General features: G+C 45.4%; 1 protein-coding gene across 4 annotated transcripts; it reads right to left on the bottom strand.

Annotated features, from left to right (window-relative positions):
• Positions 1 to 563: 563 nt before the first annotated feature.
• MCM10 (minichromosome maintenance 10 replication initiation factor) lies at positions 564 to 26,682 on the bottom strand. 4 transcript variants are annotated; one of them, XM_028745449.2, is made up of 20 exons: positions 26,582 to 26,682; positions 25,582 to 25,628; positions 24,827 to 25,144; positions 23,966 to 24,070; positions 23,000 to 23,128; positions 21,959 to 22,130; positions 21,132 to 21,297; positions 20,408 to 20,575; positions 18,422 to 18,538; positions 17,266 to 17,465; positions 16,674 to 16,774; positions 14,199 to 14,309; positions 13,985 to 14,102; positions 10,268 to 10,496; positions 8,962 to 9,100; positions 7,854 to 7,972; positions 5,855 to 5,968; positions 3,579 to 3,724; positions 2,824 to 2,866; positions 564 to 1,950 (listed from the first exon to the last, which is right to left on the bottom strand). In XM_028745449.2, the coding sequence occupies exons 1-20, from the start codon at positions 26,665 to 26,667 to the stop codon at positions 1,867 to 1,869; spliced, it is 2,712 nt and encodes a 903-aa protein (XP_028601282.2). In that variant the 5' UTR covers positions 26,668 to 26,682; the 3' UTR covers positions 564 to 1,866. The 4 variants fall into 4 exon arrangements, with proteins under 4 accessions (XP_028601282.2, XP_077791800.1, XP_077791801.1 ...); XM_077935674.1 differs by having other exon boundaries at positions 23,033 to 23,128; XM_077935675.1 differs by lacking the exon at positions 26,582 to 26,682 and adding an exon at positions 26,230 to 26,340.
• Positions 26,683 to 27,067: the final 385 nt, after the last annotated feature.

Raw genomic sequence — 27,067 nt, 5'->3', positions numbered from 1 at the left:
TGAAGACTTGCTGCATTTTTTAAAGCCTTTTAAGAAGGATGATGTTATTAAATTCTTGGGCAGTTAAATGTCAAACAATATCAGACAAAAAAACCACACCCCCGTCTTTAGCCGATTATGGTAAAGGTAAAGGGACCCCTGACCGTTAGGTCCAGTTGTGACCGACTCTAGGGTTGCAGCGCTCATCTTGCTTTATTGGCCGAGAGAGCCGGCATACAGCTTCTGGGTCATACGGCCAGCATGACTAAGCCGCTTCTGGTGAACCAGAGCATGGAAACACTGTTTACCTTCCTGCCGGAGTGGTACCTATTTATCTACTTGCACTTTGACGTGCTTTTGAACTGCTAGGTTGGCAGGAGCAGGGACTGAGCAACAGGAGCTCACCCCATCATGGGGATTTGAACCGCCGACCTTCTGACTGGCAAGCTCAAGAGGCTCAGTGGTTTAGACCACAGGGCCACCATAATTATGGTACTTGAGAGCAAAGCAAGTCATTTTGCCTCGTTCAAAACTTCCAAAAGAATGAGGAAGGGGAAGTAAGAAACTCAAAGCACCTCAACACAGATTTTTATGAGTGTTTATTGTAAACAATATATGTTGGGCTGTTTAGGCCCCCTTTGTACATTTTACAATGCTGCATATACACCAGGCTCCAGCATTTTCAATCACAGCACTGTGGTTAAGATATTTACAAGAGATTCCAGTAACAATAACATGCCAAGAAATTGTACGCCACTGGTTCACTGAACAAAATACACTAGTGATTGAAGGAAACACTTTTGATATTTGCAGTACATATGGGCACAACTGAAAGGGAAGCAAATTAATTAGTGATAACTGATGAATAGATAAGAACGTTTCTAAGTCCCTCTCTACATAATGTCACAAGGGAAGACAGAAGAGCCAACTTGGCATACATTCAGAAAAAAGTCCTTTGTTTTATGAGGTTTTAGCTCCATTTTTGGGCATTCCATTGTTTCTTGCTGTGTTTAATAAGAAACCTTATAGCCATTTGGAGAGACGAAATACAGGTTTTTCTGACTGCTTCCACAGATCATGTTTTTGCAGCAGACCGTTCACAGTCTGAAGCAGCTTGTACCCTCTAAACTATTGATAAAAGATTCCAGACCCAAATTTAGAAGAATTTTAAAATGTTAAGCTAGATAAAAAAAGTTTTAAAAGCAAAAGCAATAAAAACAAGGTAACTTGCCTCACTAAAAATCACAAACTACTTTCCCCTTCAATAGGAAAATTATTCTAGGTGGGTATTTGGGGAAATACATTAGTGTGGAGAGCATATTACAAATATATAAACAGTCACACGGTTTGGTGTAAGTTCTAGAAATAAAAAGGACTATTTAATGCTGATATCGCTCTCTAGACATGGGCCTAGTCTGGTCAATATTTCTTGTGGCACTTCTGAGGTAGTGTCAGATAATACAGCTGAATTTGGCTACAGTTACATTAGCAGAAACTGCAGTTTCAAAGAGGCACCCTCCAATTCCTTGGAAAACATACAACACGCAGTCTAGGTAAAAAGCTCTCTCTCCTGACATCAAGCAAATCCTAAAGAATGACGGGTTCACCCATTCAACATTACAGACTGAGCAAAGGCAGCCCAAAGCAAAGGATCATTCAGACTTCATGAAGGAAAGATGGCTGGGGGTCTCTAGGGCTGAATCCTGGCCACATCCACCTCACTGAACTGGATGGGGCTTACCGTCAGGTGAGTGGGGTTACTACTGCAGTCTGTGTCTTTCAGAAGGAACTCCTCAGTCATTCTGAAACGCAGAGCTACTTGCACCTTACCAGACATGAGAGATAAATTCAAAAGGCAAGTGTAAAGGAGAGAAAGAACTTTTATAGCTATTTTATACTGCTGAGGAATCGCGGTTGTTCTTCCCCTCTTGGTAGAAGAGTTTCTGCACCAATCTTGGGACCTTTCTTCTCCTAGAAAGGAGAAACGTGCAATGAGGTTGTGTCCAATATGGTAGAATAAAAGCCAGCTCAATAAATAATGCTCAATAAATTACCAAGAAGCAAAACACAGGGATACAATCTTCTTCAGGTAAAACTCACCAGAAAGTTCACCTGCTATGCAATCCTCATTCATTTCAGTGAGGCTCACACAGGAGAACACCCCAGGGGATTATAGATATAAACCAACTAGCATAGGAGGACAGTTCCAAAGATGGAACTCCTCTCCCCCTTCCTCAGCTCAGCTCCCAGCCCAGGCCCAATGGAGAGGACTACTCAGCTCTTCCCTCACTCGCTTCCCCTCAGGCCTAATCGCTGCGCATATTCCAGGAGTTTTACTTGAAAAACAGTACATAAAGATAAGGTTCTTAGGATGAGCTGCAGCCTGCAGGGGCCATTGGGGAGGGGGAACTGAAGTGTATGGGGCTATTTTTGGGAGGGTCCCAGCACACAGGGAGGCCTAATCCTTCCCTCCTCAGCTGCAATTAGGATTTCCCCCAGCGCCAATCAAGCTTGTAAAAGATGAGCTCTCAGAAGCATCATTGGGTCCCAGGAGGTTTTTCTAAAAGCCCAGTTGCTCTGGGGCAGGAGCGAGAAGAAGAAACAGATGAGGGAAGGAGGGGAGGGGAAAGGAAAATGGAAAGGATGGCTGTGTGTGAGGGGGGGGGGTGACTGTCTCTGGCTCCAGCCTCACCCGCCACTGGCATGCCACCCCTAAGTATGTTCCTAATGAGCGACCCTTGGGCTGATAAAAGGGACAAAGTGGGACTAAACGGAAAAAATTAAAATAAACCACAGCTTCCCCAGCTTCTTAATGTAGGTAGACAGTCTTGGGTTTACTCTTACCTTGAGCATTCCATCACGTTCCCATTTAAAGAGACCACAATTGCTGAAAGGGGAAGACAGAAAAATCAGGGTTGCTTCAGTAGCTGTTGGTAGCAGTGCTGCACCAAACTGTTTTAAGGTTTCATTTCCTACATGAACGTTGCCATTTAAGTGCCCCCCCTTCCACTGCTCTGGGCGTTATCTTCATGCCTCTTCATAGCCGTTTCTCATTGGAAAGGACTGCCTAGACCACTGGTCTCAAACTTTTCTCTCTGAGCCAAACTTGCAGAATAAAATCTGCTTGCATCACATCCAATGTTTTATTGACAAGAAAGACAGTTGGAAAACACAACTAGGATTGTCCACAGTATCACTTGAGGCTCTTGCTCTCATTTTAAAAGGATATCTATCCATATTCTGCATATTAAAAAATTATTTTGATACTACACTATACTGCACTGAAATGTTTAAATGCTTCTTTGATTGTCCTTGAATCTTCTAGCCACTCTTGCCATCCTCTCCTGCCACGCCAGGGTGGCAGGCTGCACCCTTTGAGGGCCACTGGTCTAGACAAATGGTGAAGTGAGCTCTTGCCCACCCAACAAAAATAAACAAAATGAATAAACCAGACCACTATTACTTAGCAAGTCTTTTCAGAGTCTACAGCCAGGGATGAGAGATGTACGTTGACAAACCTTTGCAGATAAAATGCAGCAGGGTTGAGAGATCGCGCAACGGTCTGCTTGAGAAGGGGAGAATGCAGCAGCTCCTCTTACCTGCAATGTTTTTTCGGCAGCTTGTCAAGAGATATGGCTCTATTTCCACACTGACACTTGAAGAATCGTTTTACACCATCATGCCAGTGATAGTCATGATTTTGTTCCACACATGAATCCAGGAGCTTGAAATAGGTATACTTGCACTTGTGTAAAAGGAAGAGAGAGGGAAATAAAGAGTCACACACACTTTCTCCAACTTCTTCAAAGTCACTGTTGTAGTGAAAACCCAGTCCTCTGCTGTGCCAGAAGAGCAAATTACTCTGCGAACCAGAGGGAAGCAGCTATATTGTCCACCTGAGAGGACATCCCATTTGAACTCTTTGCTTCTGCTCCCCCAACACTGGTCCCCCTTCCTCTTTAAGACCACCTCTGTCGCCAGTGTAAATCCTGGCAAAATGCAGATCGCACAATAGCTATCTGCATCAATGGTGAAACTCACCAAAGGATCAGGGCATTTTAATGATGGAAAAGAGGTCCATCTTCTGCAAGTCTTAAATACAAATATGCAGCCACATCACCAGCAATTAATACAATGAAATGCTGTGTGATGGGTTTGTTGTTGTTCTTATGGCAGCCCTGTTTAGGGAAGCTTTTAATGTTTGATGGATGACTGTATTTTAATATTTTGTTGGAAGCCGCCCAGAGTGGCAGGGGAAGCCCAGCTAGATGGGTGGGGTGGGTAGGTATGTATGTATAAATAAATTATTTTTTATTAATTATTATTATTATTATTATTATTATTATTATTATTATTATTATTATGTGTTTTTATGCTGTGAACTGACCTGGGGAGCTACAGATGAAGGGTGATATGCAAATTTAATAAATAACAACAACATGCTACACTTGGACAGGGATGAGTTGGCCACTGAAGTTTGCTCTCTCGCTCTAGCCTACCTCAAAAGGTTTCACTATTCTGGGTTATTCGGAAAGACAGGATACCAGTGTGAAAAATACAACCTGGATCTGCTTATCATTGTATTCAACAGGACTTGGCTACAAAGCTTTAGATGGTGATGAGACTGGAAGTGCTGGACTAGGACCTAGGAGAGCAAGGTTCAAAGCCCACTCTGCCATGCCCTGGGCCAGGAACTATGGCTCTGCCTACCCTCTCTCACAGGGTGGGTGTCAGGCTAAAATGGGAGAGGAGGAATGGTGCACGTCACCTTCAGCTTCTTGGAGGAAAGATGGGGTGAAAATGTAATAATAAATAAGTAAGAGTGGGCTTTTAACGGTGAATATTCCTTTTTGGAGAGCAAACTGACCTGTGCATGAGGCCACAAACCGAGGCGGATCCAACAAGGACATTCTCCCTCCCTGGGACTTCATGTGCTACGAGAGGCACAGGAAAGCTAAAGCTTGTTTCTTGGCACCAACCCACTCTGCTAATGCTATTATTTTTTCAAATGCTATGGCACCTCATGGGAGGATCACTTTCCACTGACCTGGGGCTGCCTTCAAAACTCAGGTCACATCCTGATATGCTTGGGAGATGCAGTTTAAGCCCCTAGCAGGATGCGCTGTGTTTTTGCAGGAGCGTGAGTACATGCAGTGCGGAGCGTGGAGTCCTTGACATGCCTTATTGGGGTTAAGGATGGGAGGATTGCAGTTCACTTCATATTTTGGAACATACCTACCTATTTTGCCTGCCCATCAGACCCATGCATGGATCAGAATATAGATCTTCAGGTTAAGCCACATAATCGATGAACCGATTCATGCCTGCATCCATACCTGTGACCCTTCAGATGCTGCTGAAATACAACTCCCATCAGCCCCGGCAAGCATGGCCAACGGTGGGGAGGATGGGAGTAAATGCTGTCCAATAATATCTGGAGAGCCACAGGTTCCTCATCCCTGGTCCACACTGTACTTATGAGATGGCCAGAAGGCTTCCTTCTCCTTTCTTTAAACATGTTGAAGCTGTAAAGAGTGCAACTACCTCCTCCATGGCTGTGACAGAAGGGGGGGAAGGGAAGGGAAGAAGTGGTTTTAAAATGCTTATAAGTCTACAAGGGACACTGCCATCTTTTTGACTGCACAATTTCCAGGAAAGGGACTGCATGTATGCTGCAGTCATTTCAAAGCAACCTTTTTTCTGTGCAGCCATGGAGGATGCCATTAGCTGTTCTAAGCAGCTGTAATCATTAAAGGAAAAAGGCAGCCCTGGATCCCCTCCTGAGCAGATTTCTCGAGGAAAGGTTCCTGAGGGTCAAAATGAATTTTTCATCCAACGCTGATCAAGCTGGACTTCAAGGGGCTGCTTCACTCACCGATTTGCACGTTGCAACACGGCATTTCACTTCTCGGATGCTCCGCATTTTATCTTCCATTTGCTCCTTCTTCACCAGGGGCTCAAAATAGCGTTCCTGCAGCTCAGCCTCAAACTGTGGCAGGAGGAGAGATGAAACTTTAATCTAGATGTGTAAACAGCTAATATAAAACTTAACACTGTAAATGAAACTTTAAAAACCCCCACATAGCTGAAAAAAGGATTTTCAGAAGCAATAAGCAATTAGCAATTAATTTCAATTGAATCCTCATCCTGAAATTATAAAAAGAATTAAAAAAAAAATCACACACACAGTTGTATTTTTTAGCTTGTTCAGACCCCTTCTTGATTTTCATCCCTGAAATGCAGCCACTCTTAGAGCCAGTTCAAATATATTATGTAAATCCACTTGATCTTTCATCACTCAAAAGCCCAACATCTGACAATTTGTAACTGAACCATTCTCCCTCAAAAGGCATTGCACTTGAGGAAATCCAAAAAGCTCTAACTGTGGTATCTACTATGCAATGTCTCATTTGGAGGCAGGTTGTAAGTGTTCAACATGTATGGGTACAAAAAGGGCGCGGACACACAAAAGACCGCAGAGAATTTACTGATAAAGGCAACTGTATTAATATACATTTAAAAAGGAAAAGTGCAGGGTCTGCTGGATGATGCCTAAGGCAGCGTGTATTTCCGAAACAACAGAAGGGAACAGATTCAGTGTTGACTCAGAGGAAGAGTGCCATCTACTGAACAAACAGCAAAACCAGAGGCCTTGTGAAAAGACAAGGGTCGGTTGTTAAAGACGAAAAGCATATATTGGGATATTTAATGGTACTCAAAGCCGAATAAAACAAATAATAAAATAAACCAGGCACCCGCTCCTCCCACTGCAAACATCAACAAATAAGACAAACGTCTGATAACAAAAATGAAGTTGTGTAATCATGTAACAGTGGGGGAGGGGGGAACCTTTTTCAGCCTGTGGGCCATTCTCCCTCATAGGCACACTTGCCCAGGCCAGAGGTAAAGGTGCAGCAACAGGCAACTCACGCCCACCTCGCAGCTTAAGGACACATTCCAGCCAGGCAAAGCCACTCAAGAGGGGGAAGAGCAGGGCCACTGAGGGGTATAGTCTGGGAAGGGTCCCAAGGGCCAGACCCTCATCTGGCCCCCTGGGTCTGAGGCCCCCACCCCTGCTTTGCAGACTTATGAAGAACTCACATTTTTGCCTTTGTCAGAAAAATGTTTCTCTGCATTCAGACTCTTCTTTGGTCAGCAACTACATTTCCCAGAAGTCTGCTTGGCCTTTCAATACTTGCCACATTCTTAAAGCAGACTTCTGGGAAACGCAGTTGAGGGGTCAGATGTGAATCCCACTGCAGTCTCTTCTCCTGCACTGAAAATGGTCAATGCTGCATTTCTGGTAGTGAATTCTGACACACAATGCAGGCCAGCAGATCAGATCAGAGTAATGCCTCTCTTGCAAAACTGTTAGGCATGTCTCTTGAAGATGACACAGTCCTATTTTCTGCTGCTGGGCAGGATCCTTTCCTCTTTAAAGGTAAAGGTACCCCTGCCCGTACGGGCCAGTCTTGACAGACTCTAGGGTTGTGCGCCCATCTCACTCAAGAGGCCAGGGGCCAGCGCTGTCCGGAGACACTTCCGGGTCACGTGGCCAGCGTGACAAAGCTGCATCTGGCGAGCCAGAGCCGCACATGGAACGCCGTTTACCTTCCCGCTAGTAAGCGGTCTCTATTTATCTACTTGCACCCGGGGGTGCTTTCGAACTGCTAGGTTGGCAGGCGCTGGGACCGAGCAACGGGAGCGCACCCCGCCGCGGGGATTCGAACCACCGACCTTTCAATCGGCAAGCCCTAGGCACTGAGGCTTTTACCCACAGCGCCACCCGCGTCCCCTTTCCTCTTTACACGCTCCCAATAGCACCCACGTGCAGGCATTCCCAGCCAGTTCCCTTGTATGCGGGAGGGGCTTACCTCCTTAAGGACACCCGTGTGTTTGGATCTAGCATTCAAGATCTCTTGAAATTCATCAGACTCCAAGTACGCAAGCTGCTTACGTAGTTTCTTTCCGGCAGGTTCTGCTGCATCAACATCTACAAAAACAGAAGAGAAATATATACACGTGCTTAGCCATTATTTCCAAAGGATATTCTGCTGCAACAGAAACTAAGGTAATGCATTCCGCTGACAGTAGGTGTTGCATAGATAGTGTGCCATACAAACAGAGATCTTTTACCTGTGCCTCTCTAATGTGCAGAATTTCGATTTGCTTGGGTCACCCCAGACAAAAAAAAGGGTGCGCCTTTCTCCACCATGCCCTACTTACCAGATTCCTCAGGGTCATCCGGCTGGAAACTTCTGGAGACAAGGGATACCCCAGATGGGCCTTTGGTTGGATCCAACAGGGAAATTATTTCAACAATATACAGTGAATCTATTACATGACCTGCCAAGATCCTTCATTTCCCCAGTCATTCCAAGGAGCAAACTCTTGCTGCTGTGGGGGTATTTTTGGCCATGCATCTCAGCTGCACCTCTCAGGGTAAACTCAAGAGCCTTGCCACTTGACAGCCAATGACTGACAACAGAGGAAAAGGGAATGAGGAAAATGGGTCTGTCAGCTAGTGGTGGGAAATGGATTTCTAAAAATGGATGAGGAAGAGAGAATTCAAAATTTGTATAAATATCTACTGGCAGGAATATTGAAGCCATGGAAGGCAGCAAATTATGTTGAGGGACTTTATACAAATGTTATGAATCAAGTTAGGAGAAGTCAGGAGAGCTGTCCTCTTTTGCTACCTCAGTTCTGCTCGTATAGAAACCAGTGATTTCCAGCACAGAAATCTCAGGGATTTCCACAGAGCAGGCATGTAGCCCATAACCTCACATTTAAGTGAGACAGGAAAGATGGAAGCCCGCTGCCTGCAGCCTGCGCTGTTTTCTGCCCATTGTCTCAGGGAGAAACTTCAAGCCAAACCATTCAGCTTGACACCAGCTGGTTGAAACACTGGGCTGGACCCAAGTGACTTAATTCCGGTGCAAGTCTGGCTATCTTTGTAAAAAGTTTCCACACTTTCCATACCTTGGGACAGAGGGATGTTTTTCTCAGCTCTCTCAGAAATCTCTGGAATGTCTAGACTGGATCGTTTCCTTTTTATGCTGTTTGGGTCAACTTTGGCGAGGACCCGGCCTTTTGCACGTAGTTTATTTATAGCTGCCATCTAAAAGCAACAAAAGAAAGACTCAAGGCATGTAGCAAAAGTCAGCAATTAAAACCAGTATGAAAAGCCAGCAAGGATCACTGGAGCTGAATGTCAGTTTGCATTTCTTAGTGTAGACAGTATTGATTTGATGTGTAATTAATTCAAGAGGGTTCTGGGAGCCTCTGGGAGCTTCTCTGTGTGAAAGAAACAAGCATAAGGTTCATGATGTTTGGGTTATTCCTTCAGAGAAGCTGAGTACAGCTGCTTTAAACTGGTCCTATTATCTTTCTCTCAAGGTCATGCTGACTATAATAATAGGCCAGAAGAAGTCTGGGTTTCACTTTCTCTTTCTATCTCTTTTCCTTCTGGTGCAGCGTTCTGTACATAGTATGCGTCGTGTTAAGGTTTAGTCTTATTATACTGTAAGCTTAAGTGAAGTCTGCTGCAACTGGATTTCTTATGGACAGTTCCAATCCTGAATGTATTGGTTTTGTGACCATTATGCTCATTTGCCTTCAGTAGCAGTACAGCTCTGCTAGATGAAATATAATTGCCTCTGTCTATTTCTTGGGAACCCGGCAATGTGTTTAAGTTTTTACTCTGCTCACTATACACTGGAATCTGCTCTGGATCAATACTGAGTAGACTTTAAATGTCACTGAAGACCATATAACCCCTTCTCACAGCTCTACTGTGCTAGTGGAAACTAGGCCAATGCTTGTTCTCCATCACACACAAATATCACACACCCACAAACACCCCATTGCACAGATCAGACGCCCGCCCCCCAATCCTGGGAACCGTAGTTTGTTAAGGCTGCTGTGATAAGTTACAAAACTGACAGAATTACTTTCCTGTTTATCAACTAAATTGGCTAAAAGTCTATTACAACTGAACATACAAGGCAAAAGCTACAATCGAAATAATCATTTTAAAATAATAAAACCCATCCTATTATTGTCTTTTAGCACAGTGTATGTCCAGTCCTGAAAACTCCCACAGTCCTTTGCGCTGGGCTAAAAAGCTGGCAACCTTATCACAAATCTTTGACAACCCAGTGGTTGGTCTCCAAGCCCACCTGAAATGACGAAGTTACAAGCTATTAGCAGCTTGACTGATCCTTGTACTATGACTCTGCACCCTACCCATGGGGCAGCAATTAGGGAGAATTTGAGGAGCTGATACCTTTTTAGCTTCTGCCAAGCCATTCAGTTTGGGCACCGGAGGAGGCAAACTATCAAAGAAGAGAACATCGTCTCCTTCAGAGAAGCCTGTGCCAAGTCTAGGAGTTTCGGGGCTTGACAGTTTGGCAGCTTTGGGAAACTCTGCCGCAGGAGTTGGAGAGCGTAGCACCGCTGGTCCTGAGGAAGGTGGCACTGCTGCCACAGTTGCATGGCTTGTATTTTGAAGAAACCTTAAACAAAGGGACAAAATCCATTATCATCTTGCTTGGGGAGGTAGTGTAGGAGAACAGGATTCTCTGACCCCAAAATCCTGTTAAGACTCTGTAGAGCAGGGGCTTTTCAGACTGTTGTGGTGAAACCGGGAGCCCTTCAGAAGCTCATCCGGGTTTCTCAGTGAGAAAACCAGTAATGACAGCCAAGCTTTCCTGGAAGACAGCTGGGCCACCTGCGCAAGGTGCATCTGCACTATTAGGCGTGCCGAGTTTGGAGGCCACACTCTTTCAATTCACACATGCTACTGAGTGCTTTGCAATGCATGGAGGTTTCATGGAAGGTGAGCAGGATGTAGAAAAGGTTCACTAAAGGTAGAAAGCTTGGAAACTACAATGCTAGAGGAAGAGGTTTATATACTCAAGGTCAGGAGACATCTTGCTTTCATACAGCCAAGGAATCTTTTGGCTTAGCCTTCTCCCAACACATGTCTATGGGGGGTGGGGAGTGTCAACCAAGTAGCGCATCAGCCTCAGGCCAGCTTCTAGGTTCATGGCATGTAGGCAGAAAACAACAAGACACCCTGCCTGCCTCCTGAGCCAAAGACGACATGGTGAGAAACAGGCCTTTCCACCTCCATCACCAACTGCACACTCCTCTCTCCAAAGAATTTCATCTGCAAGGATTAACAACTGACTTTAAGTAGGGAAGCTTTTCCATAGCTTAGGGTCCTGATCCTCGCCCCCCCCCCCCCCAATTATGTTTAGCTACACAAGTCTGCTGGAGCTAGCAGGGCAGTAAAAACATAATTAGTGGTTGGCAAGCTCGCCCATCCTGGATTAAGAGAAAGCCCAGATCATGTTTGGATGGCTGTGGAATGGGCCTGGCAGTGTGCCAAGCGCCCCCAAGTGCCACTTGTAAGCCCACCCCCTTCCACACCCAAACCTGAGTTTGCCAGTAGGTTTCCCTGGGCCCTGGTACTGTTTGGGGCTGCCAGGAATCATGGGAGATAAATGTAGCCCCCTCCCCCCCCCCTGTGTGTACCAGGCTCTGTGAATTTGTATCAGACTAATAATAATAATAATAATAATAATAATAATTTATTATTTATACCCCGCCCATCTGGCTGGGCTTCCCCAGCCACTCTGGGCGGCTTCCAAAAGAATATTAAAATACTATAATACATCAAACATTAAAAGCTTCCCGAAACAGGGCTGCCTTCAGATGTCTTCTAAAAGCCTGGTAGTTGTTGTTCTCTTTGACATCTGGTGGGAGGGTGTTCCACAGGGAGGGCGCCACTACCGAGAAGGCCCTCTGCCTGGTTCCCTGTAACTTGGCTTCTCGCAGTGAGGGAACCGCCAGAAGTGGACCTCAGTGTCCGGGTAGAATGACGGGGGTGGAGACGCTCCTTCAGATAACTTCTGCAGACCAATTTGCAAAATATAGAACCACTGACTCTACTGTCCACGGTTTTCAGAAGCAAACAAAAACTATTCACTAACACACAAAGGTTTGGCTTCAGGTGTTTTTTTTTAAAAAAGCTTTCTACCAGAAGGTTTTTTACAGATGGTACTTGAGTACAAAAAGACTGAACAGAATCCATGATGCTAAAGGCTGTTGAGAAGAGCATCAGTCTGCTGACATTTTGCCTTCTTGAGGGTCATGCCCCAAAATCAAATTGAGCAGGATAAACGTTAAGAGATTTAATAAGGAAAATTATAGGGCAGAGTCTATCATTAGCGCCACTGGCCTTTCTGCTTGATAAAGGCTCTTTACTCGAGGAGAAAGCTGAACAGGTGTCAAGAATCACTGCTTTGATAAACGCAGATTGCTTAGAGATGAAAGATGTCAGATCCTCCATCCAAAGTGGAAGTTCTCTGTGAGCTATGGACTGTCAGAGTTCATAAACTGAAGACAAAGAGTGATCTCCAGCTAAGTCTATTGATTTCACTGGGTTGACTCCAAGCACAGTGGTACCTCAGGTTAAGTACTTAATTCGTTCCGGAGGTCCGTACTTAACCTGAATCACCACTTTAGCTAAAGGGGCCTCCTGCTGCCGCCGCGCTGCCGGAGCACGATTTCTGTTCTCATCCTGAAGCAAAGTTCTTAACCTGAAGCACTATTTCTGGGTTAGCGGCGTCTGTAACCTGAAGCGTCTGTAACCCGAGGTACCACTGTATGACTTTGCTTGATGGCAGTGTGAAATGTAAATGGAAGTAGCACAATCACTTTAGGAAGCAGCAGCAGCAGGGATCCTGATTAGGCAGTTTCCTCAGCTCTGCAAGTTTATATCATATTCAGGTAGGGATGGAAAAGACTCAATAGAGGAGCCATGGGATGTCACCTTGTCCCATCCGAGGCCTCTCTCCAAAATGTTGGATCTTGGGCCACACGCCTGAAATGTGGAAATTCACAAGAGCAGTTGTAGACTGGGGTGGAGAACGGAATGTGGCTGCTCAGCTGGATCCTGCGTTTCCCACCCGCAACACCATTAGATCATCAGGTGACCCATCTTTCCATAGCCATGCACCCAGCTAGGCGGGTCCTGAAGTTACTGACCACCAGCTCCTCAGCGCTGACTCCCAAGCCCTGCTGTCTGCAGGAGCAGCTGCGCCACGGAGGTCTCCATGGGGAGCCTGCGCTGTGGCCCAGAGGCCAGAGGCAATCAGCCGATTGGTGGCGCCAGCAAGGCTCCCTTGCCAAAGAGCCCCTGAGAGCACATCTTAAGGCTCCCCTACCTGCCCCACCTCCCAGGCTACATGTGATGACAGGTGTGGGGCAGGTGGGCATGGTTTGGGTAAACGGCCTTGCAGGCCAAACTGGGACACGTGTTGGGTCTCATTAACCCCAATCCCTGTGATACACAATAAAGGGCCAGATGGACAATAGATCTGGCTTGACAGAAGGTAGATTCCTATGATCCAATTTGGATTTTACTGGAGGCTTTCCCCCCTTTTGTTCATGATATGCTAACTTCAACTTTCCTTGGTATGCTTCCTTAACATGTTAGTTAGTTTGGAAAATGGAAGGATATTTTTTAATGGTTTTATGGGCTTCTGCGCTGGTTCTTTAAAAAATTGGATTGGATTTTATTCTGTGAGTCGTCTTGAGACATCTGCATAAAGGGACCAACAAGCTGAGTAAACAGTAAAAATAAATAAAAATGTATTATATATGCTAGATATTTAATATTGGATTTGAAATAGCACAGGGTGAGATCCACCTAAGTCTTACTCAGAGTTGATTCACTTAAATTAATAGATGCTGGATAGCTTAGTTGGTAGAGCATGAGTCTCTTAAATGTCAGGGCTGTGCATTCAAGCCCCACGTTGGGGGAAAGATTCCTGCATTGCAGAGGGTTGGACTAGATGGCTCACATGGTCCCTTCCAACTCTACAGTTCTATGATTCTAAGTGACTGAGTGTATCACACCTACAGTGAGTAACACTGAAAAAGAAGGCCGTTTGGGCTACTGAACCATGTCCTCACGTGCCCACCATGGTGTTACCTCTTCTGCATCTCTTCAGACCTCCTTTTCCTGGCTCCCAGCATTTGCTGCCTCTGTTGCTTAATCAGTGCTGAAGCAGAGATGGACTGGAATGCTGGATTTTGCTTCCCAACAGATACTGGGGAGGACATAAATAAAGTTGTAGGTGAGTCAGATGTTGCTCAGCAGGAGTCAAATAGGTTGCTTCCCCCCCCCCCCCCCCCCGCAGACATACCTGGTGCAGTGGCTTTGGCTAGGTGTTTATTCAGGTTTCTTGCTCCAAAAGAGGGCATTGACAATAGCTCTTTGAATTCCTCTGAACATGGCAAAGGTTGTTTTGGCAAACCTGAAACAGAACATGCAATGTAACAATGCAGCAGACTCACAGACTAGTCACAGGTGGTTGATGACGCTGAGTCCTGCTTGCCCTTCAAAGAAAATTCAAAACAAATTTCTAGCCCTCAGGAGATATTTAAAACTGGACAAGTGAACCATCCCTACTAAAACTGCAGAAGCCTGTGAGATAGCTAAATAGATCTCCACTGGTTGGCAACTCTGAGGCAATGCAGCCTCAAGGAACACAACTCGTGTGTTGTGACTAGTCAAAATTATACTACTCGAAGCACACACAAAGAAGCCTAAACCTGGGATGAAAGCAGCACACAGATTAAGAACAGCCTAGGCCAGTGGTGGCGAACCTATGGCACGCGTGTCAGAGAACTCCTGGCCACTACCCCCCCCCCCGGGGGGGGGGGGGGGAAGGAGGAATAGAGGAAGGCTCCTGCAATGCCGTTGTCAAGCCTGCAGCTCTGCCTCCTGTGGGGGTGGGAGGAGGAGGAGAGGAGGGCTTGCAGGGCACTGCAACCAAACCTGATGGCTGGCTCTGGACTGGCTCCGCCTCCCCGCTATCAAGTCTGGTTGTGCCCAACCTGCCTTCCTGCTCTGCTCTTGGGCGCGTTTAGAGCCACGCGACACTGGCGTGTGAGCAAGGTGCGGAGCAGGTGTGACTTTTGATGCTCCATGGCTTCTCTCCAGTCTGTTTCTACTCAGGAGTAAGTTGCCTTAAGTTCAACAGGGTTTAACTCCCAGGTCTGTCAGTAAGCATATAAAGATAGCAACCTAAGAAGGGACTGCTAGGTTTATATGTTCGCTGGGCTGTCCCACAGAAGAAGCCAACAAAGGAATTCATTCCGTGGAGGCTGCGATCAAATGGCAGCTGAAGAAGTGGCAAAAATATTATTATTAATTATTATTATTATACTACATTATTTTTAACCCGCCAGTCTGGCTGGGTTTCCCCAGCCACTCGGGGTGGCTTCCAACAGAATTTTAAAAACAGGGGGGGAAACTTCAAATGCAAAATACTTTCCTGAACAGGGCTGCCTTCAGATGTCTTCTAAAAGTCAAACAGTTGTTTATTTCTTTGACATCTGATGCAAAGACAGGGCTCATAATGAAGCTCAAGCCTTCTTTCTTTGGGGGGAATATATATATTATTTATACACACACACACATTTGTATGTGCGTACACAGACAATTATTATTATCCCAAATTAACAACTGGGAGAGGGTGGCTCTTAGTATAGCCCTCCAGTGTACACTAGTGTAGTGGCCAAAATGGTGGAACCTTCTGGGAAAAGTGTATTTCAGAGGTTTGATGGCTCATAACACCAATTTTTTTTTTTTGAATAATGCCAGTGCTTTTTTACGTGGGGACACATACCCCTAAACATTTTGTGAATTTAACAGGAGAAGAAATTCACTGTATTTATTTTTCCCAATTTGAACTGATTTTCTTGAGTCAAAATTAGAGTACTCCTAAACATTTTTAAAGGAAAAAAAGCACTGAGTTATGTCATAAAATTATATATGAATGGAAAGATAACTTAATGAAGAATGTTATGTAATAACTTTTATGAAGGATTATTTATTACACCAGCAGTCATAAAGAAGAAATGTGAAACACACAGAAAAACAGTCATACCTCTAGTTACGTACCGCTCTGGTTACGCAACTTTCAGGTTATGAACGCGGCAAACCCAGAAGTGTTTACTTCCGGGTTTGCCTGCGCTTTGCGCAGAAGCAATCTACGCACTTTGCGCATGTGCAGTAGCGGCGCTCTACTTACGGACTTTTCAGGGTGCGAACGGCACCCCGGAACAGATCGCGTTCGTAAGTAGAGGTACCACAGTATACAGGTTAAATTGCCGTCTTGGCACTTTGTGATGAATACGTGGGTTTTGGGTTGCAGTTTGGGCACTTGATCTCTAAAAGGTTGGCCACCACTGGCCTAGGCATACTTTTCAAATTGGGAGCCTGCCTTGGAAATATACTTGTTCTTCCTTAGTTAATCTCTGGAACATCTCCTCCCTCCCCTTTGAAGTATTAACCATGATATCTTGCTACCTGTGAACCAAAAGTAACCATCATGAACACCAGCCAAGTTTCATTCATGAGCCACAATTTGAAACAGGTTTTGAGGAAACGTGGCTAGGGTTGGCCATGGCTTGTGCCAGTCTTCAAGTAACACAAAAACCTGACAGAGAAAGGGAGAGGGTGAAAGATTATACATTCCCAAGGCTGGCTCCCAACTGCAAACCATGGTTTACAGAGTCTCCTGCGCAACCGACTGAGCTATCCATGTTTGACGGATGTTAAAGACATTTTACAGCAAGGGGACATTTTAAGAAAACAGAAGAGAACGTGTTACCCAGTTTCTGCTTGGTCTCCTGTAGAATTGCATCAACTCCTCTTACAACCAAATTGGACAGAGTTGTTTGGATTTTCTTCTTTGGGGCGGCAGCTGCTGCACTGAAGAAGTAAAGCAGAGCGCAACTCAACAGAGGGAATGACACCACCCATATAAGGGGAATCACTGTGGTTGTGATTATAGTAGGGTAGTCAAAAACTGTGCCTAATTATCTGTTTTCTACTATCCAGTTGCATTCTGTGGGCCATTCACAGCATGTAGATACCAATAAACCAACCACTAAAAACTCCAGCAACACAAAACATTTAACACAATGTGGAGCAGCAGTTAAACATTTTGCACCAGCACAAGTCCACGGAGTCTTCCATACAAAGGGAAAATTTACTTTTGCCTCTGGCCTTGCTCATCGCCAATCTGTGGCCCCAGAAGGTTGCCCAAGTGAGAATGTGGTTCTCTGGCTGAAAAGGTCCCCCGCCCCTGTTTTAAACTGATCTAATAAAGTTAAATTCAGAAAAGAATGCAAGTGAGCAACGTTCACATTCATCCGGAAGGGAACTTCCACAGAAGGACACTGAGATGTAGTTTCTCTTACGCTGAAGCTGCATAAGCAGCTGAGGAAACCCCGCCGTAGTAAAAGCCATCCTGACAAAGCCTCTCTTTCAAGCCAAGGCTCTTCTTTGCTGTTCTCTTCGGAGCTCGGGAATCTGAGAAGGTCGACTGCAGGTCCGCCCGCTTTGAACTGAGCCGCCGGTACTGGGACTGGACATGGTACTGGCAATATTCACATTCATTCTGAAGAAAGAGAAAGACGAGGGAGTTCGTCCTTGTGTACTTGTCACAACAGAGCAAAATATGAGAAAAGGAAACATGCTTCTGTTTGCAGACACATTGGGCTCTAGTGGAAATCAGAAGCTATGGGCAAACACTAAGCTTGAAAAAGTAAGGCGCCGGTTGTCTCTGAGATGCCTTGCGGAAAACAACTAACAAAAATAATTATAATTAAAATACAAAGAACTATAGCCGTTTATGGCAGGCAGGAGTACACAAGGTGGCTTAAATCTCCTGCATGAGAAAAGCTTTGATCAAATTAAAGTCAGTCATCTCTAGTGTGTCCTGCTCCAAACCTGTAGCTACTTTCTGCAGTCTCTCAGGTTCCCGGTAGCACAGGTATTTGTACATGCAAATGGAAAAAGAGAAGAACCCGCAACTGGGAGGAGTGGTATTGATCAAGGGATTTGGGCAGGAAAAATATGGAAGGGGACACATTAGGACTGAGCAGGGAAGATTAGTTTTAGAAATCCTATTACTGTCTTCCTCTGCCCTTTCCCATCAAAACCTGGTAAATTCTCAGTGGAGAGAAAAATAACAGGTGTGACTTTTGGCCATATGTTGGGTGGACAGTTTGGCCCTCCAACACACGTGAGGTCACCATCTCTGCTCTGATATAAAGGGCTACCAATATGGTGGCTGTGGGCACGTACGGTGTGTGCCAACAGAGCCTTTCCTGGTGACCACAGGGTCCCCTCCCCACTCTGAAATCAAGCTTGGAAGTAGCATTAGACTCTATGCAACACAGTAGGTTGTGGTGCCCACACCAGCTCGCAAATGTGCCCATCAGCCCCCAAAAGTCAGCAACCTCTGCTATAAATTGTGACTAGCACAATCACAAAACTAAACTGTAAGCCCTCAGGTGACATCTGCACAAGCTCACACCAAGCACAGTGTAATGTCAGATGAGCTATACATACCAGGTTAACCATCTGTGCACAGGGCTCGCCATTTTTCTTCCTCGCTTTACAGGTTCCCAAGTCCATGGCCTCACCCAGAAGTAAGATCTTCTGGGGATGATCAACAGACACACACACCTAACCAGAAGAAGTACAACAAGCTTCAGAGAGATGAAGGGACTCATCTCAGCCAGGGGCATTAGCTTTCACTGGAGGTAGTGCTTTAAGTGCCATTATCAGGTGAAAAATTGTGTCGCTGTGAGAAGTCAGTAGGGGTCCACAAATTTTGACCAGTTGTTTCTAGCAAGCACCAAGGCTCGACTTTCCCATTTCCTGCTCTGAAAAGATACAGGAAAATGTGTGTTCCTTTTGTTTGCTCCCCAGCAAAGTTGTGTTTTTTTTAAATAAAAAAAAGATAAATAGATAGATAGAGAGAGGGAGGGAGAATGGTAGATAGGCTGTGTATATTTGTAGCAATGCATCCCCTCTTCAAGTCATGACGGAGTCCCAGCCAAGATGCCGCCTGGTGCTATTTTGAAACAGGGACTCTCTGCTTCTTTTCATTGCCAGCAAGGGTTTCTAAAAAAATATTTCAGTCAAAAACATAATATTACTCCAATATATATGGCAGGCACTTGCATTTTCTCCACCTCCACGCCCTTCGCCCATGGCTTGATAGCTGCCATCAGGTGAAAAGAATGCAGCATTTCCTCAGCCTTGAGTAGGATCTCATTCAACAGGGCACCCGGATGTGACGGGGATGCCCTGCCAGGAACTATTTGAGATTTAGTCCGAGGACAAACACCATTTTTTCTTTTTCATCAATGTTATCCTTTTCATACACAGCATTCTTTTGAACTGAAAATAGCCAAGGATTCAGTCCAGGGCTCAAGTTAACATCATGCTATGCCAAGGGTTGTGCCACTTCTTCCTTAAAAACTTGAGAAGTGGTGGGAGGATTTTCCACACACAGGTGCATAATCCTTCCTCTGTGGGTCTATGACATCTGCCTCCCTACCACTGCCTCATTGCTACACATCATGGTCAGGACAATTGCCATTTCCCAACAAACCCCATACCCTGCTTAACAAAAACCTCAGCAATGAGGCTGGATCAGGTCAGGTCAGATGAGTGAGAGATCCAATAAAAAAGCAGAGAGTGAAAGCGACCTCTGGATCTGTAGGGCGAGGCATTTGCAAGTAAAGAGAACTGCTTTATATGATACTTGTTTGCAAATCAAAGCCTTCTGCAAACTTGTTACAGCTCTATTTTCTCTTAGTCAATCTCAGGAGCTGCTTCCCGCAGCTGACTGCCACCAGGCCTCATCTCCCAAACAGTAACTTGAAGCCAACCAGTAGGATCAGAGCTGCACTGTTCAGCTATGCTATTTGCCTTTACAGAGGTTTCCATAGTGCTATGTACCCTCCGCAAAGGGGATACAAAGACAGAGCCCTTGCTTCCCTCGTAGTCAAAGACCCTCCAGGGACTGAGCAGCCATCAAGAGAGGCAAGGGGCTGCTACTTCAAGACGTAGTTAAAGAGAAGCCTTCAAAGACTTCCTGTGTGACAGACGCAACTGTGGCCAAGGAGAAGGAATATTTATATGGGGAGACAGAGAAAACAAAGGATTTCCTCATCTTTTCTACACTGATGTCTATGCAAAGCGTTATACAATATGGTTGAAAGAGTTCCCTATGGAGAAATCAATAAACTGTATGTCAAAAAACCAAAATCACCTGTTTTTAAATACAGTGGTATCTCGGGTTAAGTACTTAATTCGTTCCAGAGGTTCGCACTTAACCTGAAACTGTTCTTAACCTGAAGACCACTTTAGCTAATGGGGCCTCCTGCTGCCGCCGCGCCACCGGAGCACGATTTCTGTTCTCATTCTGAAGCAAAGTTCTTAACCTGAAGCACTATTTCTGGGTTAGCGGTGTCTGTAACCTGAAGCATATGTAGCCCAAGGTACCACTGTATACATTTTATATAGAGACAGATCTACACACACCTCGTCTGATCCTTCTCTCGGTTTCATGAGATTAGCATTGAGTAGTCCTATGACCATGCCTTGCTCTGTCTTCCAGTGATCTTTGTGAACATCACCAAACAGGAACAATGAGACACAGCGGCTGAAGTTATGCAGGTCATTCAAGCGCCAGATGCTGAAGGTTCTACCCTGGATATGCAGAGTGGGAGCAAATAAAAAGAACAAAATAACTACAATCCTTTGAGTCAGCCTTAAAATAATTACCATCACCAGAGAACGTTACATACACAGCAAGATGTCTGCTGTAAAGGTGTTTAATAGCACAATCCTATGCATATTTATGCAGAAGTCCCACTGTGTTCAATGGAGCTTGCTTCCTAGTAAGCATGCTTACGATGACCTGCTTGGGGAAGCAGCCACTTTGAATGCTTTAACCATAGCAGCCACTATGGTTTGTTTTCAGCCAAGCACTGTCTATACTCCATATACTGACTATGTGCTGCATGAATATGTACTTTCTTTTATCTGCCCACGTTCAGCTTCACCAGGAATGTGGAGAGGACAGCCCTACCTGTGATGGTGTTTACAGCACCAGTACTGCAATAGGGCAGAGAGCAGCATTCAAGATGCCCAAGAGGACTGTAGGCTTATTCATACATTAAACAAGAATTTTGAGATGGTAACCAATTTTTCACTTCAACAAAATGTCATACTTGAGAGGACATAATATAATAAAACTATTTACATTATTGGAGCTCTGAGGCGTGACTTTCTTTATGATGACTCCGAACGTTACCCAGTCTGTTTCCTCAAGGTTTAATGAAGCAAGCTTGTCTTGCAATTGAGAAAGTCTAATAAACTTTCGGCCTGTCATTTTTCTTTCCATCTCAACAGAGGATACACGGGGTTTTCTGCAATGAAAACAAGGAGGAAACTATTAGAATGACAAAGGGATAGGGAAGCTTCCATCAAATCCCCTCTGTGGAGCTCCACTAAATACCCTGGCACTCAGGGCAACAAGAGGGGCTTCATCACTAGTCTGTGTAAACATTTCCAGCCCAGGGAAAGGAGGAGTGTGGAGTTTCAAAAATACACAGAGAGCTCAGAATTGGGTATGGGATGCAAAAATCAGCTTCCTGAGCATCTGTACTTTCATTTTCTTGAAAAAAGGACACAAAGACATGTTTCTAGTTATTAAGACTAAAATATATATGCATGAAGACAATTCAGTCTCAGAAACTAACTTGTAAGCTTTTCAATGGCCAAAATCTGGTGCTTTGCACAGTCCTTTGCCATGATAAAAAGACGTAAAAGGGAGGGTGCGAACGAGTTTCATTTGCTGTTGCTATTATGTAATCCTGTTTAAGTTTGAATTCAATAAAGTAATTTTAAAAAAAAAATATTCAAAAGAAATGATGCACTTAATTTGCAGCTTTCATGCAGAAGTCAAAATCCATAAATCTGTGGTGCTGATTTAAAAAAATAATAATATTAGCAAGGTATCTAAACAGTTTTAGGCCACAAGCTATACTCAAGGAACAAACCCAACATTTCCCCCATAAGCTTGCTGACCTTAGCCTCAGCCCAGAGAAGGTTTCAAAGGAGACTTCTTGACTATTCACACCGGCATTCTTTGGCCCTTGGGATTTCTGACTGGTGCCCAAATCAGGTCTGTTCCCAGTCATGGACTTCAGAGGCTGAGGCGACAAACCTGAAACTGGTTTTGAAGCATGTCTTTTATTCTCTGTAAGAGGAACAGGGGGAAAATGGAAAAGTCATACCTTGTGAAAAGCACAGTTGAACTTTTTTCAGAAAAATAATCTTTGGCAAAAGCTGTGCGTCATGTCACAGAGCCAAGACAGACAACTAATTCTGCATTAAAATGTTTTCACCTTCCCATCTGCTGCCAAAAGCTAGCCATTTTGAGCAACAGAGGACAAGCTAGAAGCAGTGGCGGACACAAGAAGTCTTGGTGGCTGTGTGCTACCAGGAACCTCCGAGTACCAGCTGCTGGGGCGCCCAAGAAGGGAGGGCTGCTGTGCTCATCTCCTCTGTGCAATTTCCCACAGGTACCCAGGTGGTGAGAACTGGATGCTGGACTAGTTGGGCCAAAGTCTGATCCAGCAGGGCTCTCCGGTGTAAACACCATCTCCCTCAGCACCAGTCCCTCTTCAGCAGACATGCCTGTAATTCACACATGTACAGGCTTCCCATGCTCAACACATTTCAAACTCTGCAGGCAGAATTATATCCAGCCTGCCTGGTACATTCTTGCTGCAGAATTCACAAGGTAGTAAGCCCCTTTTCTTTAGAGGTGATCTGGGATTATGTGTGACCTTCTCCATTATAGCTCTATTCCAGAGTAAGTGGTACTAAGCACCCAGTGTAAGATTCAGGGTTGTTTTCCATTCAGTTGCAATTAATAGTCATGCTGCCAAGACAATACATAAGATCAATTCTTTTGACAACATATCTACATTGGCAGCATCAAAAATATTCAGCAATATTAATTTCGGAAAACAAGCAGAGTAATATTTATCATTTCTGTGAAAATGAAATTCAAAACATCGTGCATCAACTGACGTGACTGAGAACAAATATTGACTACTATACCAGACAGCGAAGGTTTCATCTTCTGGCCCTGACCTGTGTTTGCGGCCAATGCAGGACAGCTGAGCTGGGCTGAGAAACAAGGTGACTCGTGAAGCTTCCTTTGCTTTAAGGGGGCAGCAGGAGACTTACCTGGTTAAGAAATGAAAGAATATTTAAAAGGCTTACAGTGCACTCTTCCACATATTTACAATACGTGATGGGGTTACTCCCTAGTTAAGTGCATTTAAAGACTGCAGCCCTAATGGCTTCCTTGATAATAAATTATGAACTGACCCAGATGGTGAAACAGAGTGTGCAAACTCAAGTTAGGGTCAGGGGTGGGCAGTCGGTGGCCTTCCAGCAGTTTGTTGGACTCCAACTTCCATCACTCCACTCTCAGCCAGCATGATCAATGGTCAGGGATGATGGTAGCTGGCGTCCAGCAACATCTGAAAGACCTCATGATTGAGTTAGACACAGCCTTACGTTCCCTAGGCATCTGAGCTAGAGCAACAGAGAAGAAACAAGCCTCTTAAATAAAACATCCTGTATATTACTAGCAAACTCAGTTCTACTCCTTATGCAGCCAAAGCAGCAGTGGAGGGATTAGCATGCAATATTTGCTGGCGTACAAAAAGATTATGTTTACTCCCAAATGGAGATGGTACATTTTGAGAGACAAGAAGCATACGTTTCCATATTTTTCAATTGGGATTTTTTGGGCCATCAATGGACCAACCTTTAAGTTCATGGGTAATATGGAAGTCTGGTTATTATCTTGATAATCTCAGGAATACACCAGCAAGGCTCTAATATAGTGAATTTAACAACTTGCTCAGGCTGGCTTTTATAAAAATCCACACAATCCAATAGAATGTTTTGATATTAAAGGCTCCAAAGAGATATCACTAAGGATTACCACAATAACCTAGCAATAAGCTTGAGTTTAGATGCTGAACAGCTACATAAAACAAATAATCCAGTTACCAGAACTTTTCTTGCTAGGGGCCATGTTAGCAGGCTGCCCTATTGCTGTCTTTTGCAGTTGCTCCTGGAGTGTCTTCATCTGCTCCCGCAATTTCCTCAGTTCATCTAAGTTGAAAACAATAAATGGACATTTAAAAAGTATCTTATTTAAATACATGGTTAATTAAACAGCCATTTGTCATCAATAAAAATAACTTAGGTAAAAAGTAAAGTGCATAACCAAAAGTCAAATTTTCACCGTGTTCCCTGTAAAGTGCCCAGCTCTCACTCCCCAAGAGCCAGGCTTTGATAGGAGAGATCGCCTGTGATATAATAGACTCCATTTAACACCGCACCATACGGGATTTCTCTCTGATCCCAAACCATCATTTCTGCCGCCTTGAACAATGTAAAATGCTTAACACAGTGGTGTCCAAACTTTTTTCAAAGAGGGCCAGATTTGATGAAGTGAAGGGCCATGAGGGCCAATAAACTGCCACAGGGGACGGATTGGGCCCCCGAAAGGGACTTTGGAAATGCCTGGCTTAACAAGTGTCATCACAACCACTACTCTTTCCCTAGGTCTATCCTTCCTAATCTGTGCCATGACAGAACACAGGGATGTTTGAGTCTTGAGGCCCTTGATTATTTCCCTATCCTCCCACTTGCTTTCAAATCGAAAAGCTAGAAGGCACAGAAGGAAATCTTCCGAGAACAGAGGAGCCTAGAGCACAGCACAGAGGTCCTTCACATGAGGGCGGCCTTGGCTAATTAGATTATGCATTGAAAATCTTTTGTATTAGTAGGTATGGTTAAGACAAAAGCCTCAGGTTTGCAAGGTGAGCAACTTTAAACCATCCAAAATGAAATAATGATTTTTACCTTGCAGATGTTGATTGGTCTTCTCCTTTTCGGCTAGAGAATGAGATGTTTCCTGCCCAGTTTTCTCCTCCTCTTCCTCAGACAGGTCACCCACATCTCCAAACAACTCAGACACATTTTCTTTGCCGCTACTGGACTCTCCCTCGTCAGCTTCCACTTCCTCGGTATAGGATTCATCATCTTCTGCATCAAACAGCTCATTATATTCATCCGGCTCTCCATCTGTAGCCACATTAACACCATTCTCCTCACACTCCAGCCCCACAGCTGCCTCATTCTCTTCTAACAGGGAGGCTAGCAGGTCCAAGTTATCATCACCTGGACGAAAATAAATAAAAAGGAGCAACTTACCAGGGCTCAGATGAGACACAACCCCCAGCCCCAATACAATGCAAGTGTGCATCTAATGAGAGCCCTGATTAGAAAACAGACAGTGCTTAATCTTGTTCCAGTATTCAAGCCAGCTCAGAAATGATGTTCTGAAAACAAATGGGGATGCAGTTCAGCAGCAGAGCACATCAAATAATTCTGCACAGGAATTCACAACGTTCAAGTTCTTCAAGCATCCCTCCACGTGCCACAGCACTGCCATTTATCTGGCTGAAAAGAACAGAATGGGACTGCCTCCAAATCAACTGGCAACAACCTTCTCTTCCTGGCTGGTTTGTTCTACCTTGCATATGGAGCAGTGACAACATTTTCAAGCCTGGAAGAAACTGAATGGCTTTAGAAGATTAGACAAATTCAAAACTCACCATCCATATTTTTTCCAACAGAGACTTTACTGGAGAATTCACGTACCCTGGAGACACATAAGAACAACAATATAAACATGCAATGCCTAATAAATGAAGCTAATTTCCGTGGAGTGCCATAAAATTAAAAGGCTAGCAGAAGGTTAATGTATCACTAACATTCAAAGCAGCAGAGAAGCCATGTAGAACTAAGACCTGAGTGGAGAAGCAGAAGAGAGTATATAATCAATAGCTGCTGGGGCTCATCAAGCCTTGCATGGTCCAAGATAACAACCCTTTTCAGCAGAATACACCCCAACAGTCCAATCCCCAGTGTTACTTATTCACAGAAAGTATAAATAAGCACTGTATTTTTCCGTGTATAAGGCTAGGTTTTTTCCTAAGAAATAATGCCAAAAATTAGGGGTGCCTTATACATGGATACATCTCCCCCCCCCCATTTTCTTAAATTGGAGTCCCCCAAAATAGGGGGCGTCTTATAGACGAAAAATACAGTCCTCTGCCTTCCCAGCTGGAGGCAGCAATGCTTCTGAATTCCAGCTGCTGGAAACCTCAGGAGGGGAGAGATGCTCTTGTGCTGGGATCCTGCTCCTGGGTTTCCCATAAGAGGCACCTGCTTGGCGGCCGGGACGGGGATCTTCCCCTTGCCTTTCATATTCCAGCGGGTCGTAGAATCCTAGGGCCCCCCAGGGTCATCTAGCCCAGCCCCCTGCTCGATCCCAGGGGCGCCTGGTCCCCCAGCCTCCGGGTCCGCGGCAAGCGGCATTCCTGCCCCCGACCCGGAGGCCGCGGGCGGGGGGGGGGGGCTAGTCCAGGCATCTGTATTTGCGACGCCGCTTCGTCTGGCGGCCATTGGTGAGCCGCTTTGGGATCTGAAGGGGACCCCCCCCCCGCTCCGCCCTCCCCCTCCGCTCTGGCCCGGGCGGGGCCCGCCTGCCGGCCAGCGAGGCGCTTCCAGGCCGAGGCGCCCCGGCCTTCCCGCGCGCGGCCTCCGCCTCACCTGCCCCGCTCCGACCTCCTTCCTCCCTCGGCGCCGCGCTCCCGCCAGAATTCCCAGCCGAGGCCCCGCCCCTCGCCCGCGCGCATGCCCCAGAAGGGAGGCCGCGGAATCCTAGAGCTAGAAAGGGGCGGAATGGGAAGAGGCGCTCTGCAGGTTGCCAGAGAGAAAGCTTCCGGGCTCCTTCGGGATGTACTGTACCGATTTGCCAAACCAGCGCTCCCACGAGAACAACGGAGAAGCCCGGGATTTTGACCGAGCGTGTCTCACACGCAGCGAGCGAGAAGGGCTGCGCCTGCGCCGGAAGGACTGCCAGGGTATTTCTAGTCACAGGCAGCGCTTCTTTTCTGGCGCTCCTCAAGGGAACGCAGTATCAGCACCTCTCCCCCCCCCCCCCAAATGTGGCCCTCGCGGTAACAACTTGCTTGGAGAAAGCTGCTCTGACTCTCCAGAGTCTCTTGCATCAATGTTCCTGCTGGCAAATGTAAT

Source organism: Podarcis muralis, chromosome 10 (genome assembly GCF_964188315.1).
Source record: "Podarcis muralis chromosome 10, rPodMur119.hap1.1, whole genome shotgun sequence".
Classification (NCBI taxonomy): Eukaryota; Metazoa; Chordata; class Lepidosauria; order Squamata; family Lacertidae; genus Podarcis; species Podarcis muralis.
Note: the sequence above shows the minus strand (reverse complement) of the source record. Positions and strands in the feature narration are given on the sequence as shown.

Bases quoted from the DNA above. Each gene is read 5' to 3' on its own strand.
- MCM10 (XM_028745449.2), bottom strand. From the start codon at position 26,667: ATGCGCGCGGGCGAGGGGCGGGGCCTCGGCTGGGAATTCTGGCGGGAG. The intron at 25,145-25,581 runs GTGAGTTTTGAA...ATTTTCGTCCAG, and splicing joins TGTTGGAAAAAATATGGATG to GTGATGATAACTTGGACCTG. The intron at 16,775-17,265 runs GTAAGAGAAACT...TTACTTCTTCAG, and splicing joins GCTGCTTATGCAGCTTCAGC to TGCAGCAGCTGCCGCCCCAA.